Source organism: Daktulosphaira vitifoliae, unplaced genomic scaffold (assembly GCF_025091365.1).
Source record: "Daktulosphaira vitifoliae isolate Bord-2020 unplaced genomic scaffold, ASM2509136v1 Scaffold_1, whole genome shotgun sequence".
NCBI lineage: Eukaryota > Metazoa > Arthropoda > Insecta > Hemiptera > Phylloxeridae > Daktulosphaira > Daktulosphaira vitifoliae.
Genome location: NW_026099572.1, coordinates 52,592,410 through 52,608,559, shown reverse-complemented (window position 1 = coordinate 52,608,559; position 16,150 = coordinate 52,592,410). Strand labels below are relative to the sequence as shown.

General features: G+C 25.6%; 3 protein-coding genes and 1 long non-coding RNA gene across 7 annotated transcripts in view; 3 read left to right on the top strand and 1 right to left on the bottom strand.

Annotated features, from left to right (window-relative positions):
• Positions 1 to 1,166, top strand: part of LOC126894428 (uncharacterized) — a 19,647-nt gene extending 18,481 nt beyond the window's left edge. Inside the window, exon 11 of the mRNA XM_050665466.1 lies at positions 867 to 1,166. Within this exon, the coding sequence (XP_050521423.1) occupies positions 867 to 1,025 (159 nt within the window). The 3' untranslated portion in view covers positions 1,026 to 1,166. The remainder of the gene's footprint in view (positions 1 to 866) is intronic.
• A 6,085-nt stretch (positions 1,167 to 7,251) lies between these two features.
• LOC126895348 (uncharacterized) overlaps positions 7,252 to 16,150 on the top strand; it is a 75,852-nt gene continuing 66,953 nt past the window's right edge. Inside the window, exons 1-2 of one of the 3 annotated variants that reach the window (XM_050667115.1) lie at positions 7,252 to 7,885; positions 7,973 to 8,198. In XM_050667115.1, the coding sequence (XP_050523072.1) occupies positions 7,252 to 7,885; positions 7,973 to 8,070 (732 nt within the window). In that variant the 3' untranslated portion in view covers positions 8,071 to 8,198. Of the gene's footprint in view, positions 7,934 to 7,972; positions 8,199 to 16,150 lie in introns of those variants that run through there. The other 2 variants (XM_050667114.1, XM_050667113.1) reach the window with 2 other exon arrangements.
• Positions 9,379 to 10,184, top strand: LOC126895351 (uncharacterized). The gene is made up of 3 exons (XR_007701637.1): positions 9,379 to 9,687; positions 9,824 to 9,861; positions 9,996 to 10,184. It is a non-coding gene; the product is annotated as an uncharacterized LOC126895351 (long non-coding RNA).
• Positions 14,550 to 16,150, bottom strand: part of LOC126895345 (uncharacterized) — a 44,208-nt gene continuing 42,607 nt past the window's right edge. For both annotated transcript variants that reach the window (XM_050667109.1, XM_050667110.1), the window contains exon 12: positions 14,550 to 16,086. In XM_050667109.1, coding sequence (XP_050523066.1) covers positions 15,238 to 16,086 — 849 coding nt within the window. In that variant the 3' untranslated portion in view covers positions 14,550 to 15,237. The remainder of the gene's footprint in view (positions 16,087 to 16,150) is intronic.

Here is a 16,150-nt window from a genome sequence, read left to right as displayed (position 1 = left end):
CGATTTTTAAATTTGTAATTTTTTTGGATATTTCCCCCATTTGCGGGGAACGAGGGAAAATTTTTAAATTTTTAAGGGTAATGTCTTCAACTAGATACAATTTGTGATCTTTTGACGTATTGTTAAAAGAAATCGGTCCAGTGAGAGCTGAGAAAAAGTAGTGACAGACACAAAAAATAAAAAAAATAAAAAAAAAAACACATCATGGTAAAATTAATACCTTCTCAGCTTCGCATCGAAGCTAAAAAAAACACATCATAGTAAAATTAATACCTTCTCCGCTTAGCATCGAAGCTAAAAAAAAAAGATAGTTAATAAATTACAACAATCAATTCATATATGACAACAATAACATATATTAATTATGAATTGAATAGAAAATTAAATGGTCATCAAAATACATATTTTACAAATTAAGGGTCACAATAAACATATGCGCAGAAAAGAGTCAATGCTTATATTAAAACCATGCTCGAAAATTTAAAAAAAAAAAAATAGGTCGTAAAACGGTGAAAAATAAACGGATTGAATTGATTTTTTTATGATATCTCAGAAATGTTATTAAACGGGTCTAATGAAAATTTCAAACCTTCAATCGAAAGACGCTGGCGACGTCAGCGAGTGTTTTTCTCAAAATCGGTCGAAATTTTATAACACTGGCTAAAATTTTCCGACCTTCCACAATAACTTTCCCGGAGTTTCGTGACCGAGTACTTTCGTTGAAAAAAAAATTTTTTGAACATCCAAATACGATAATTAGTTTTTCCAGAAAAAGGTTTTTTTTCCTTGTTCCATAATAAAATAAGATGTATTTGATTTTTTATTAAAATTGTATATTTAATCAAATGAAATGTTTGTTTTTTCAGCTCATCTTATACTTTGGAAATGCCGTAGCTTCATTCATAATATCATTTTTCATTTCACTGACATTCGAGGCACCTGTTGTAAATCTGCTAAAAATCATACTAGCACCACCTCAAAGGACACCTTTGAAATCCTCCAATGCCGTAACACAAGACTCATAACATTCAACGATTTATTTTATAATAAATTATCGAGAATTTAATTATTTCCTCTGATTTTGTTTAGTTTATATTAAATTATTTTCTAATTAATAAATATAATTAATTGTAATGTAAGTTGTAAAATATAAGAATTTATGTATTCATTAAGTATTGATTATTACTTTATAATAAAGTTCTTTAAATTAAATATATCTATATATACATATTTAATTTTTTATTACTTTTTAGATTTCATTTCTACATTAATTATGATCTAGTATAATATAATAAACAAAATATTATTTCCCCAAATAATTAAAATTGGTATATTTTATAATTTCATTGAATTTTTTTCTTAAAACTGCCAAAACCTTTTTTAAAAATGAATAAATCAGAATTTTTTTGTTTTTTAAATAAACACCTTGAATATTTTTCTTCTTTTGGGTATAATATTATTATTTAAAACTGGACCATTTAATTTTGATAAATATATTGGTAACTGCGATTTAACGATGGACATCATAGTTATCATAGATGAATCCCAATTCAAACGATAAACTCATAGTTTCATACATCATATATGAGAAAAAAAAAATTATTAATACTGTACTCAGTACTGTTCTGATAATGAAAGTACAAAATTATATAATTATAACGTCTTGAAATTTATATATAACATATAACATTCCTTGATAAAATATAGTGCAAATGCAAAATAAAACAGTAATAGGATAAATACAGTAAAATAAATATTCAGTGTACCGATAAGAATACCGCTGTATTGTATCGCAACGGTAACAACATAAGTATGCTTGCTCTTCTTTAACGTGAGAAATACTCACGTCCTCTAATCTTTAATGAATCATAGTTCGCTAATAATTGAATAAAAATAAAAAAAAAATTTGTTTAAGCTAAATCTAATCTGATTATATATATATATATATATATATGATTGGTTTACCATTTAAAAATTGATGTTGATACTTGTTTGAAGCATAAGTAATGATCATAAAAATGTAATTTTACCAGAACAAAAATGAAAAATATGTTTAAAGTAATGTGGTTTTGCTATCCGCTTAATAGACTCAGTGTAGAAGGGTTACCGAGGAACTCCTTTAGGGTTTCTTGTCATAAACACAAATAGGAAACAAGAAGGTGCTAAGCCTCTCAATTGACAAAATTACCCACAACATATTTTTAATTTACGTATGTTTTTATATGTCTTATAACTTATAATACATTTTGTTGAAATTTTATTTTCTTCAAAATTTTTAAATAGCCATTATTCAGCGTTATCTTACAAAAAATTTTGTGAGTCGATGATAATTTTAGAACAAATATATACNGCCTTGTCCAACAAACAAATTTTGTGGGTCGATGATAATTTTAGGACAAGCAAATATTAAGTTATTATTTCAACGAAATTATTATTTGATCAAAAATTATAAAATATGTCTAACCTAGTTGGACATTCTGTATAATTGTTTGGGGTAAGAAGAAAATCCAATTAGCACCCTCCATAATGTTAGTTAAATGTTAGATTATTTTATGGTTTAAGTGTTGTATGTATAATTAAGTGACTTAATTAGACTAAATTTAATTATTAAAAACTAAAGCTCTATGAAATATACTTCATTAATTGATTACTTGAAACATTAATACAAAATATAACTCTAAAATACACTAATACAAAATTTAATAAAATATATTATTTATATATTTTTAATAATAGCATAAAATGAATGATTGATTAGCTGTTACTATCAAACTATTATATATACATATATATATATTCTAACAGTGGAATTTGATTTTTTTTTATAAGAAAAACAAAGGTGTCATTTGGGTGGAGACAACTAGGCTTTTTCCCCAGTCTAAATTTTCAATACATATTTGGGCCGTATAGTGTTTTATATCGCAATATTAGCAAGACACGAAATATCAAGAATGTATGGCAGCTGACATACTTTACCCACTCATTCTATGCACATGTGTATATTATTATAAAAAATATGACTCTTACTCATATGATTGACTTTGTCANTGGCAGCTGACATACTTTACCCACTCATTCTATGCACATGTGTACATTATTATAAAAAATATGACACTTACTCATATGATTGACATTGTCGGATGGTATTTCCACATTAATTGGATTTTATTTGTTTTCAGTAGATATCTCGACGTTTGACTTGTCAGGAGTTTTATTCTTACGATTTGAATTAAGAGTATAAGAATTATTTACTTTGTCTTCATATTTATTTGTTAGTCTAAATTTTTTACGTGAATCGTTAACGTCGTCGAGATGAGTTCTCTTCTTTGATTGATAAGTCTTAAAAGTTTCAGGCTTTTGAATCCTCGAATCCTCGTCTTCATCAAATGTTAAAAGATCTTTATAAAATTTTATAATTTTACGTTTATTTGGACGTTTGCCAACATAATGAGGATTTGTACGTATGTTGATGTTGATGACAGGAGTTCTATTCTTTTTTCGATACGTCTTGTGGGTTTCAGAATTGTTAATTCTTACATTTTCTTGTTCACCAGAATTATTTACTATTTCGTCTGCATGAGTTTTTTTACTAGACATATAATAGTCTATAATGTCTTGTGGAATTCTTTCGATCAATACAATCGGATCTATAAATTCAAAAATTATAAATAATTTTTTGATAAATATTTCATATAAAATATATAAATTGTAAATTAAAAACAAAATATATTAATATAAAATAAATTAAGCTTACTTACAAGAATTGTTAATTCTTACATTTTCTTGTTCACCAAAATTATTTACTATTTCGTCTGCATTAGTTTTTTTACTAGACATATAATAGTCTATAGTGTCTTGTGGAATTCTTTCGATCAATACAATCGGATCTATTGATTCAAAAATTATAAATATTTTATGTAAAATATATTAATATAAAATAAATTAATCTTACTCATATGTTTGTCTGCTTCGGATGGTATTTCCACATTAATTGAATTTGATTTGTTTTTAGTAGATATCTTAGCGTTTGACTTATTGCGAGGTTGATTTTTACGTTTCAAAATTAACGCATCAAAATTTTTTACTTGTCTTTTATTGACAGTTGTTTGTTTTTTAGTAATTTTCTTAACATGGCTAACATTAAGTGTCTTTTTTGATTGAAACGTCTTGGAAGTTTCAAGCTTTTGAATCCTCGAATCCTCGTCTTCATCAAATGTTAAAAGATCTTTATAAAATTTTATAATTTTACGTTTATTTGGACGTTTGCCAATATAATGAGGATTTGAACGTATGTTGACGAGAATGGAATTTGATTTTCTATGTCCAGTTTTTAGATGGCTTATAGGCTTTTTGTTTTTGGTTTTCATGTTTCACTATTCGTGCAGAGATATAAATTAAATATCTGACTACAAAAAATCAAATATAAAAGGGGTTTTGGGCAACTTTTGTGGAGTTTTCGGGCTTCAGAAAATTTCCGTGTCACACCTAAATCGCCCGTGACTGTTAAAAAATATTAACTTAAACAATATAAATTTGTAGTCATAGAAACAAGAAGAAAAATTTATATAGAAACAAATAAATTGCAATAAAATGAAAAATAAATTGGCCAATAAAACTTATAGCCAACTAACTTAAAATTATTATGTCCATTTATTTCAAAGGACATTTTTAATTTCGATTCGAAACTGAAAAAGTATTAATTTTACCATATTGTAATTAATTTTTTTTTTTGTCTGTCACTTTTTTTCTCAGTTCTCACTGGATCGATTTTTTTCAACGATATATCAACAGATCACAAATAGTATCTAGTTTAGGATATAACTCTCAAAAATAGATAATTCTCCATAGTTTCCCATAAGTAATCAAAATTTCCCCAAATAATTAAAATTGGTATATTTTATCATTTCATTGAATTTTTTTCTTAAAACTGCCAAAACCTTTTTTAAAAATGAATAAATCAGAATTTTTTTGTTTTTTAAATAAACACCTTGAATATTTTTCTTCTCTTGGTTATAATATTATTATTTAAAACTGGACCATTAACCTGCTCAAAGGCGGGTATTAAAAATAGCAATTTTACACTAAAATATAAATTTTTCAGCTTAAGTTTTAAAATTGTTCCGGAAATACTGTGTCCTTTAAACATATGTTTAAGTAAAGCTTATGTTACGTACTATAAATTAAAAATGAAGAATTGTCCCGAACTCGATGGACTTAGTTTCACCTATTATTTCTTCCTCTGATATCTTGTTCAATTTCATTTCACTTTACATATTTTTGGTTATTTTTAAAAATTAAAAATTAATTAAATTCTAAATATTTCAACTATGAAACATTTTAAGCACCATAAATTAGAGTAAAGATTTATGATATAAGAATAAGAGTTACATAAAAATAATCACTAAACTTCTATTTAAATGATTTATTACGATAAAAATACAAAAAAAAAAAAAATATAGTGATTTTATTTAAATTTTGAATTTTTCTCATAAATTTACTGTAAGTAGTAATTATGAAATTTTCCGATTGTATATAATTTTAACATTACCATTTTTTAAATTCTCATAAAATTTTATACTAATGTTTTCAACATCAAACTTGTAAATTAAGCTGAAATAATGTCTAATAGTTCAATATTTATTAATTATAAACTTTCATAAGTATAAACTTTAAAGGACCTTAAATAGGTTATACATAACAATTTAAATCAAAATTTTTATGAATTTTTTTTAACATATGAAAATTCACAATCCATAATAGTTTTTAAAAAATGTATTTTTTGTTTTTATCTGTAAATACTTATTTTTTACTAATTTGTAATAGTCTCTAAAAAGAAGTGATAGAAAAAATTTAATTTTAGCCTTGAAATCAGTGTAAAAATTTAGCTTAGTAAAGTATATGTTAGTCTATGATCATTAAAAAATATTTCATTTAGTGATATGACTTTACAGTGTAAATCAGTATAAAAACAAGTTTTATACTCTAATTAATTTTTAGATGNAAATGGTCGGAACGATTTTTACTAATAGTTCCGTTCCGGAACAAATGGTCGGAACGATTTTTAGGCAAAGTTCCGTTCCGGAGCAAATAGCCGGAACGAATTTTACTAATAGTTCCGTTCCGGAACAAATGGTCGGAACGATTTTTAGGAAGAGTTCCGTTCCGGAACAAATAGCCGGAACGATTTTTATTAATAGTTCCGTTCCGGAGCAAATATTGGAACGGAACAAAATTTGCTCCGTTCCGAATCCCTGNTTTTTAAACATTTTTTTTTGATATTTCATTATATACATGAAAATTGTGTCATTACCTTATAATTGATTTTTCTGACATACTAAATTTTGTTATGTTATTATGAATACTATTTTTATTAGTAATGTATTTTATCAAAATTATCCCCGTAGATAGGGTAAAAGAATATTTCCACGGCCCCTCTGTCAATTGCAAAGGGCGACTAACAAGTTTCAGTCAGATAGACCGTCAGTGTAAAATTTTGTCAAAAAGTATGAGTCCTGGACTGAACTTATGCGGATGTACACAATAACAACAGACGAGAGAAAATAATATAGTTAGAGACGGAGAAAACCTAAAGAATAGAATTTGATACCAACTGGACAACTTGTTCGGTAGCTGTTTCATTAATCACGTGTACAAAGCCATACGACTCTTGTAGTGTCAACGGTACAGGGACATCATCACTCAAGTTAAGTTGAGGGTTATGAAATAATACACTCGACCAATACAAATAATGGTGTAAGGATAATAATGGATGAGGGAATGAGAACTAAAGTTGTAGTAGTAGTTAGAAAAAGTGACAGAATTATAGTCGTAAAATTTAAATTCGAAGTCTAAATCGCTTTTGCGTTTTGTGAAACGAAAAATACATTGGCCATTAAAACGATTTCACTTAAGTTATTATACGTCTTTATTTTCTTTTTTCTCACCTTAATCCTAACTACTTGGGGTCGGCCTTATTAAAGATCTTTATAAAAATAAAATTATGTGTTCATAATGGTAGAGTAAATAAACACTTGGTAAATTATATTAAAACTTAGTTTTTCACAAAAAAAATTAACCACAAAATCTATTTTAGATACAAAAAATGTTTGCGATTAACCTACATTATTATAATTAATTGTCTTGTTTATATTAATAATATCTGAAATAAAAGTATAAATATGGGTGATAGTTTTTGTCGATTATTTTAGTTGATTTTAGCAAACCAGTTGTTTACATTTATAAAAAAATAACATGATTCAGAAAATTGTCTTGTTCGCATTTTTTTTAACAATAATTTCAAGTGAGGATGTACCTATCGATGATTATAAAGAGTACAGTTCAATAAACCTACATTTTGCCCATGACTCTCATTGGTGGCAGTTCGTTAAAGATAGTGTGGTAGACAGTACTTTCAAATCTTATAAAATAACTCTCGAAAATTTATTTGCAGATATGTTCTCAATAAGCGACGTATTATCTACAGAAAGTGAAGTTTATCATGATCTTATTAAATTTAATTACTACTACACTTATAAATATGGATTTCAATTTCATGTTAAGAGACATGCCAACGCATTCGTATATTTATTGGCATCCTACGGTAGAGATTTAGTAGTGTTTAATAAATATGAACAAGACGCTAAAAATATTATTTTAGTCAGTCTTAAAAAAATGCAAATTTCTTTAGAACGAGTATACAATGAATACCACGATACGTTAAAAAAAGATATTACACAGTTGGAAAATTGCAAAGACAGTAGAGAATTTAGCGAAAAAATAAAAACAATGGCAGAAACTTCATTGGATTGTGTCAATAGCAGAATATTATATGTTAAGGACGAAAAAAAAAAATTACCTGAGTTGACATTGGAATATTTTAATATAGGTAATAAGGCAGAAAAACATAGATGTTTTTACAATTACTTTCCTATACCTTTTGAAAAAAAAGTTGATGTTACATACTTGTTTACAGAAAGATTTATATTATTTGATAAAATGATGAAAATTTTAAAAAAAATTGGTAAGTATATACAAAAAAACCATAGTTTGATTCAAACAATTAATGAGTAAAAAATATGTCCACAGTAAAATTGAAATATTTTAATTAAAATTTTATTTATATTTACATTTACAAGTTTTAATATTAAAAAAATAATAATAATATCATAATAAAAAAATAATATTTCATGGATGTAACATAAAATTTGTTTGCATATTCAAAAATAATATTTAATAAATAAATAAGTATAAAGTTTTTCTGATTCATTTTCTTTTTTTTCAAATTTTTAAAAACTCAATTAAATTGACAACTAACAAAGGATATGTTTGATTTTATTTAAATTTAAAATTGTTTTGAGTTAAAATTGAGATACGCCATATTTAGAATAACACTCAGAATAGGCGAACATGGATTCTGGTGCTTATTCTCACCTTAATGATTCAGGACCACTAAATTTAAAAAAAAATTGTTTATGTAATATTATAAATATATTTTTTAGGGTGGGAGAAAAATATACTTAGGCGTTCGTACATTTTGTTGTACATGTTAAGCTATAAACCATAAACATATGGTCTAACTATAACAAAATAGATGAACTTGTTAAATTTAACTATATAACGTTTTGGTATAACCCAAATAATTAATAAACATAAATATGAATTAACCATCAGATATTAAAAAAATAAAATATAACAAATGACAAATGTAAAACATATGAGTTGCATGATGATTCAAAATATATTATAACCACCTACTAAAAAAAATATATACTAAATTAAATAAATAATGAATAATTAAATGAATTATTAAACGAATAAATATGAAAAAAAATAGAAATAAATTTTAAGTAAGTTAATTACAAATTTTACAAGCAAAATAAATTACTATTGTAATATTATATTATAACATATAATATTAATATATAATAAGATGTTATCATTTGTTCATGTATGTCACATATTATGATTATACAAGATCACCAAAACAGGGTTCTCTTATTTAAAATACAAAATAACCCTTTAACTATACGATAAAATCTCCCTCTTGTAGAAATTATTAAGTAACGCCTACACGCTGGGACCCCATTTTAATTAACCAATTAGAATACAAAGCCTCAGCTTCTAGGATCACGGTAGAGATCGCTGGGCTACCCCCTTCACACTATAAAAAGCCATTTTTCCCCATCTAAACCAGTTCTTTTGACGATTTTAAAATACACAAAATCTACGACACTCTACTCAAGATTTAACTCTCCAGGACTTANTCTACTCAAGATTTCACTCTCCGGGACTTAGTTGAATTTTTAATTAATTTGAACTTAGAATATTTTTCAATTTAAAAACACTTAGTCGATTTTTTTAATTAATTTGGACTTTGAATATTTTTCTTTAAAACTAAATGACACTTAGAAATTTTAAAGTGAATTTTGTTTTGGTGAATCTTTTAATTTAATTTAATTTGTTCAATCATTAATAATATTTTATTTTTCTTATTGTGGAAATAAATATCAAATAATATTTTAAACATTACATCTTATTAAAATTATTTTATTTTAATAATAAACCCAACCTAACTTTAGATTTTTATTTAATTATAAAAATTTATTGTGAGCTTTTCTTATTGGGTAGCTAGTCTCGTTACTAATGTCTTTGTTTTAACAAACATCGCGTCGGCAGACAGAGCTAAAGGTCACAATCTTCTCAATTTAAATTGAGATTTAAATTTATTTGACTAAGTGTATTGCAACTCTATACTTATTGGGTAGCTAGTCTCGTTGCTAATGTCTTTGTTTTAACAAACATCGCGCCGGCAGACAGAGTAAAGGTTGCAAGTAAATATTATTCAAGAATTAGGTATATTAGGTTAGAATATATTTGTAAGCCTATGCGTATTGGGTAGCTAGTCTCGTTACTAATGTCTTTGTTTTAACAAACATCGCGCCGGCAGACAGAGTAAAGGTTGCAACTAGACATTGTTCTAAAATTAGGTATATTAGGTTAGAATATATTTGTAAGCCTATGCGTATTGGGTAGCTAGTCTCGTTACTAATGTCTTTGTTTTAATAAACATCGCGCCGGCAGACAGCGTAAAGAAACTTACAATTATATTTGCAGTGTTTAATTTTTGTCTTGGTTATTATTGTGCCGCATCCTTTCAAGGTGCTTTATTTTAGCACCGGGACACATTGGGCCACCACAATTCTGCCTTGATAAATTTTTTACATAGATATAGATATTTCTGAATCTTGTTTTGGCCAGGCCAGAGGAAAATTTAAGAAATATTGGTATCGATCTCTCAATAAAAAAAAATATTCTCTCTAAAAAAAAATATATTTACTCAATAAACGTAAAAAAAAATCAAAATTGTTTTTATAATAAAATACAGAGTGTTTAAAATCTTTTACAAGTAAGATCAGTCTTAGACTTTGTGTAATTAAATCATATTATTTAAAATCTTGAGTCGTTTTTTGTAATCAATTATATAGACTATATTACATATAGTGTAAATCGTATACGTAGTGCGTTTAATACGGAAATCAACACTGGATTACTTAAAATATTATTGTATCACACAGGACGTAAGGTAAGTACAATTTAACCTATGCTTTCGAACTTCCAACAATCTATTGCGTGATAAACCATTAATAATTAATGAGAGAAACAATTAATGAGAAAATTAATTTAAATAAAATTGAAGACAATTAAATCTACATTAAAATTACAAAAACTTATAATAAATAATGATTACAATAATCTACTAAGCACCCCTAATTTCTTTTTATATTTAACCTACGCTTTCTCATTTTTATATCTCTATTTTTCTCTTTTTATTTTCTTTCTTTTTATTTTTGGTTTATTACACTATAAATGAATTAATTATTATAAAATGAAAAAAACCTCAGTGTAGTGAGGTAGCGGTACAATTTAGTTGTGGCACAGTAGGGAAAAGTATAAATGAATCGTTGTACCCTCGTCTTCATAAAATATTATAAGATCTTTAATAATATTTTATAATTTTACGTTTATTTGGACGTTTGCCATTATATTGAGGATTTGAAAGTATGTTGACGAGAATGGAATTTGATTTTCTATGTCCAGTTTTTAGATGGCTTATAGGCTTTTTGGTTTTGATTTTTATGTTTCACTATTCGTGCAGAGATATAAATTAAATATCTGACTACAAAAAATCAAATATAAAAGGGGTTTTGGGCAATTTTTGTGGAGTTTTCGGGCTTCAGAAAATTTCCGTGTCACACCTAAATTGCCCGTGACTGTTAAAAAATATTAACTTAAACAATATAAATTTGTAGTCATAGAAACAAGAAGAAAAATTTATATAAAAACAAATAAATTGGAATAGATAATCGCTTTTGCACTATGTAAAACGAAAAATACATTGGCCATTAAAACTTTTAGCCAGAAAAATTTAAATTAAAATTATATTTATGATGTAAAAGTTTGTAAAATTTCCATTTTCTTCATATAAATTTTTTTTTATTGTTGCATATTATATTTTTATAATTGTATTTGAGATATTGAAATACAAAAATGTGTAAATCGACATAAATAAGTTGCAAAAATTTCAAGGTAGACAAATTAGTTATAAACTCACGTGAAATTAACAAAATATAAAGGGATGACATATTTATTATATGAATATTTTTCTTATAAATAATGATTAATTGTCAGTCTTATCAGTCATTCTAATTTGATCAGATATTGATTCTTGTTCTAAACCATTTAATTTCTTGTAAAATAAAAATTATATTAGAATTGAAATTTTTTTTTTATGATGTAATTTGCAATTTATCAGTCAATGAGTATTTTTTATGTTGGTAGGACCGTATTTTATTATAAAAAAAATGTATTTTTCGTAATTCGAGTAAAAAGATTTTAATTTTGGCAATTTAACTTTTCTTAACTCTAAATGGTAACTTGATAACTTTATTTTTATCACTAAAATATTCCGGAATAACGTTATTTTTATATAATAATATGTGTTATTCAAGGAATTATACAATTTGTCTGAGTTACATAAAGAAATTATTTTATAAATTTAATTTATATTTATACAAATTAGAAAAATTGATTTCAATTGCTACACTTTTAATAGTGTAAACATTATGATACGCTCACTGACTGATTAAGTTTGAACGAATGTTTTGANGATACGATCACTGACTGATAAAGTTTGAACGAATGTTTCGATGACTTATGATTTCAGGCGTTCCGTATAGGCAAGTTAACTTTCAAGTCCTCGGCAAGTGACGTAAGACGCGCACTGTATTTACCAATCGAGAAAAATTGTGAAACGGTACTAGGGCCTCAGGAGGAGAGCAATGACGGTGGGCAATTTGATTTCCGAGACTCGGTAATTTACGAAAAAAAAAAAGTTGAAAAAATAGTACCAGGAATTCAGAAGAATCCTTAAATTAATTAAATTAAGAATTCAAATAATTCTTCTTTTATTACCCTAGTATATTTTANAAGAATCCTTAAATTAATTAAATTAAGAATTCAAATAATTCTTCTTTTATTACCCTAGTATATTTTACTATATTTAATTTAATATGGATTTAGACAAGTTTTAAAGCATAATTAATATATATTTTTTTTTAATTAAAAAGAAAATTTATTTTTATTTTTAAGCTTCCATAATGCTTTGATTATTGATTGAATTTAAAAAGAAAGTATTCTGTTGACAAGATAATTATATTAATTATTTTTAATGAAAATTTCGCAATAATCCATTTTTCAAAAAGTGATTTCAATATTAAGTAAAAACTAAGAATATCAACATTGACCGTTTTATAACAACTGTAATTTTTTAGGGCATTTATTGCAGGATAGAAGAAAATTTTACAAAATTGTGACACATGTAGATTCTACAAAATTTGTTGTTTATCTTGTATTTACCCTGAAGAAAATGATGCATTGAAGCTAAAATTTAAATTATAATATCTGCTTAAAAGTGGACAAATTTATGGAGTTTTATGATTCTTGATTTTATTTAAAAAGGGAGCTTAACAAAAACCTCATCTCAGTATTGCTTAATTAAACATTCTAATTAAATAATCTTATTTCAATGATTAGAGTTATAAAGTGATTTTGCTGTGAATAAGTCCATCGTACATTTAAAAACCTTAAAATATTTTGTCTAAGATAAATATGTATTATTCTACTTGAATATCTTTTCTTTAAACTTATTAATTAATAATTGTGTTAAAATTACTTTAAGTTAAATTTATGTGGTTGCCAGTACATAAGACATTATTATTTTTTTTTTAACTTATAGTATTTATTTTAAGTTTTAATTTGACATATGTTCAAAGCCGGAGTATTTTCGGAACATATTTAAAAGTTAAGTTGAAAAAGATCTACTTTTTACTCGCATTTTTAAAAAATTTAACCTAGCCTGTATAAAAATATATGGTCTGATTTAAAAAAAATGTGTGAAATAAAAGAAGTAAACATAAAGTGCTTATGAAAAAAAATTGTATTGATTTATATATTTTTGAAAAGTTATAGTAAATTAAAGTTGAAAAAATAAAATATGAAATCGTAAATTTTAAAATCAAAATTGCATGTTTTTAACTATAGCAACCATTGGCACATAGAATATAAATCGTCGGGACAATTTTTTTTTACGCATAGTGCATAACATTAGTTTTATTTTAACATATATTTGAAGCTCGTAGTAACTTTCTCATAACTTAAGTTGAAAAAGTTAAATTTTTGAGTAGAAGTTGCTATTTTAAATTTCCACCTGTGGTAGGTATAGGGTCAGATTTTCAAAAGTTATATCAAATGAAAGAGAAATATCTATGGTTTCAATATGAATATGAATTATTTATTTTCCAATAGGTTATGGCAATTTTTAGGAAAAAAAGTTTAAAAAATGTCGAAATTTATCGATTTTAAAAATCGTAATTTTATTGTATGATTAATTATATATTATTTATTTTTCTAATATATTCTCATTGTTTGTTCAAAGATTATAGTTATTTCAATAAAATGGAATTAAAAAAAAAATTTTTCTGAAGTATGTAAATAACACATCACACTATGATCTATGTTATATACATCAGGAATAATACTTAAATTCGTTAAATTATACTGCATCATAATTAAAGCTGAAAAAAAATCTAAAAGGTTTGTTTTTATTATTATATATTGTTATAACATAATTTTTTATTATCCCAATACTGTAATTATTTGTAAAATGTGTCAACATAATGAATTTATTGACACCTAATTTCAAGAGCTCATTTATAAACCGCAGAACTTTTTCAAACAGTTTACATCAAAGGTTAACTAATTATCATAAATAATTTAGTAAGATATGTGTATTTTTTATAGTTTTTTCTACAATTTTACTTATGAACCAATCAATTTATCTTTTCATTGATTAGTCACAAGCGTAGTTAATATAATTTTTAACATAATAAAAAAAACAATTTTTTTTGTTAAAAAAAATGTTTTATTATATTCTATTATAATTCAATATTCTTTAAAACATAACACCCTTATTTATTCAAAATAGGCTGTAGTAAGCAAAAAGGCATAATAATTATTATTACGTATTAAGATCTAGGCCAAAATTAATAATGTAATAATGCAAAAATAATTTATACATGTAATAGAAAAATAAGGTTTTTAACATCATAAACAATTATTTTAACCTAGAATACATTTTATAATATTAAATATGTTGGAAATTAAATATCATTTGATAAATGTATAGCACCTGGAAAAAAAAATTTACATTAAAAGCTCAATTTACGATTTTACTTATTTAATTTAATAATGGTGTCTATTTTGTAACCTACATAATATTATGTAAATAATAATAAAAGTAATAATAGCCTAAAAACAAATTATTTCTTAGCATTTGAATTAAATAATATAATAATAATAACTATAATAATACAATTAAAACTTACACTTTTAATTTATTGTAAGTTTCTTTCATTATAAACAATTACAAATGTCACTTAAACATAAAAACCATAAACATATATTTTAATATATATCAAACATATTCGCTAATTGCAAAGTACTATTTATGGAACTGTTAAAAAAAAAATAGAAAAATACAAATTTAGCAGAGCAACACATGAGAAAGAAATCACAAAAATAAAACATGGTAAAAAAATATAATTAATAAATAAATCAAATTTTTAAAAATAACCAATAAGTTATGTAATTTTTAAATAAAATTTTAATGAAATTTTAAATTTAGGAAGAGGCCGTCTCAGTCTTTTTTGGGGCAGAAGCTGTGGGTCTCCTGATCGGCCCTGGCATTGAGGGCGGTGCAACAGTAGTTTTTGGTGTTGTTTTAGCTTTTGGTGGCAATTTGGGAGGTGCTAAACTAGTTCTAGTTGCTAAATTAACCGGGCCTTTACTAAGTGCTGGTTTGGACGTATCTCCATTGGTCAGTTTAGTTGTTCCATTAGTAAGTGGTTTCTTTAAAGCTGCAGAAATTGGACGACTTGGTGGTTTAGCTGTACCATTTGTTAATGTTTGTTTACTAGCTAAGGAAGTCCTAAATGTTGTAGTTGATTTCAATGTTGGTGTTGTTTTTAAAGTTGCAGTTGTTGCAGTTCTTGGACTTGTTGGCGTTTTAGGTGTTATAGAAGTTTTAAGAGTAGTAGATGTTCTAGGAGTTGTAGGTGTTTTAGGTGCAGCTGAGGTAGGTCTAGGAGTAGTAACTGAAGTTTTCGATACAGCAGGTTTAGTTGCAGTTTTTGTAGTAGTAGCAGTAGTAGATTTAAGTGTAGTACTAATTCTAGATGTTGTAGTTGGTCTAGAAGGAGCAGATATTGGCCTAGATGAAAATGATGTAGAAGTTGCTGTCTTAGGTTTAGTAGCTGCAGTAGTTTTCTTTATAGGTGCTGCAGCACTAGATTTTGAAGCTAATAGTTTAGGAGGTACTTTTGTAGTGGCCGTTTTAGTTTTAGCAGCAGATTCTGGTTTTTTCACAGCTGTTGACGAGGGAGATTTCTTTGTAGCTATTGTCACAGCACCAGTAGCTACAGCAGCCACTACAGCACCAGCAGCAGCAGCAGTTATTGCAACACCAGAAACCTAAAATTAACATAATTTAAATAAAAAATAAAATAAATATTAAAAATTTTAATGTAATTATTAA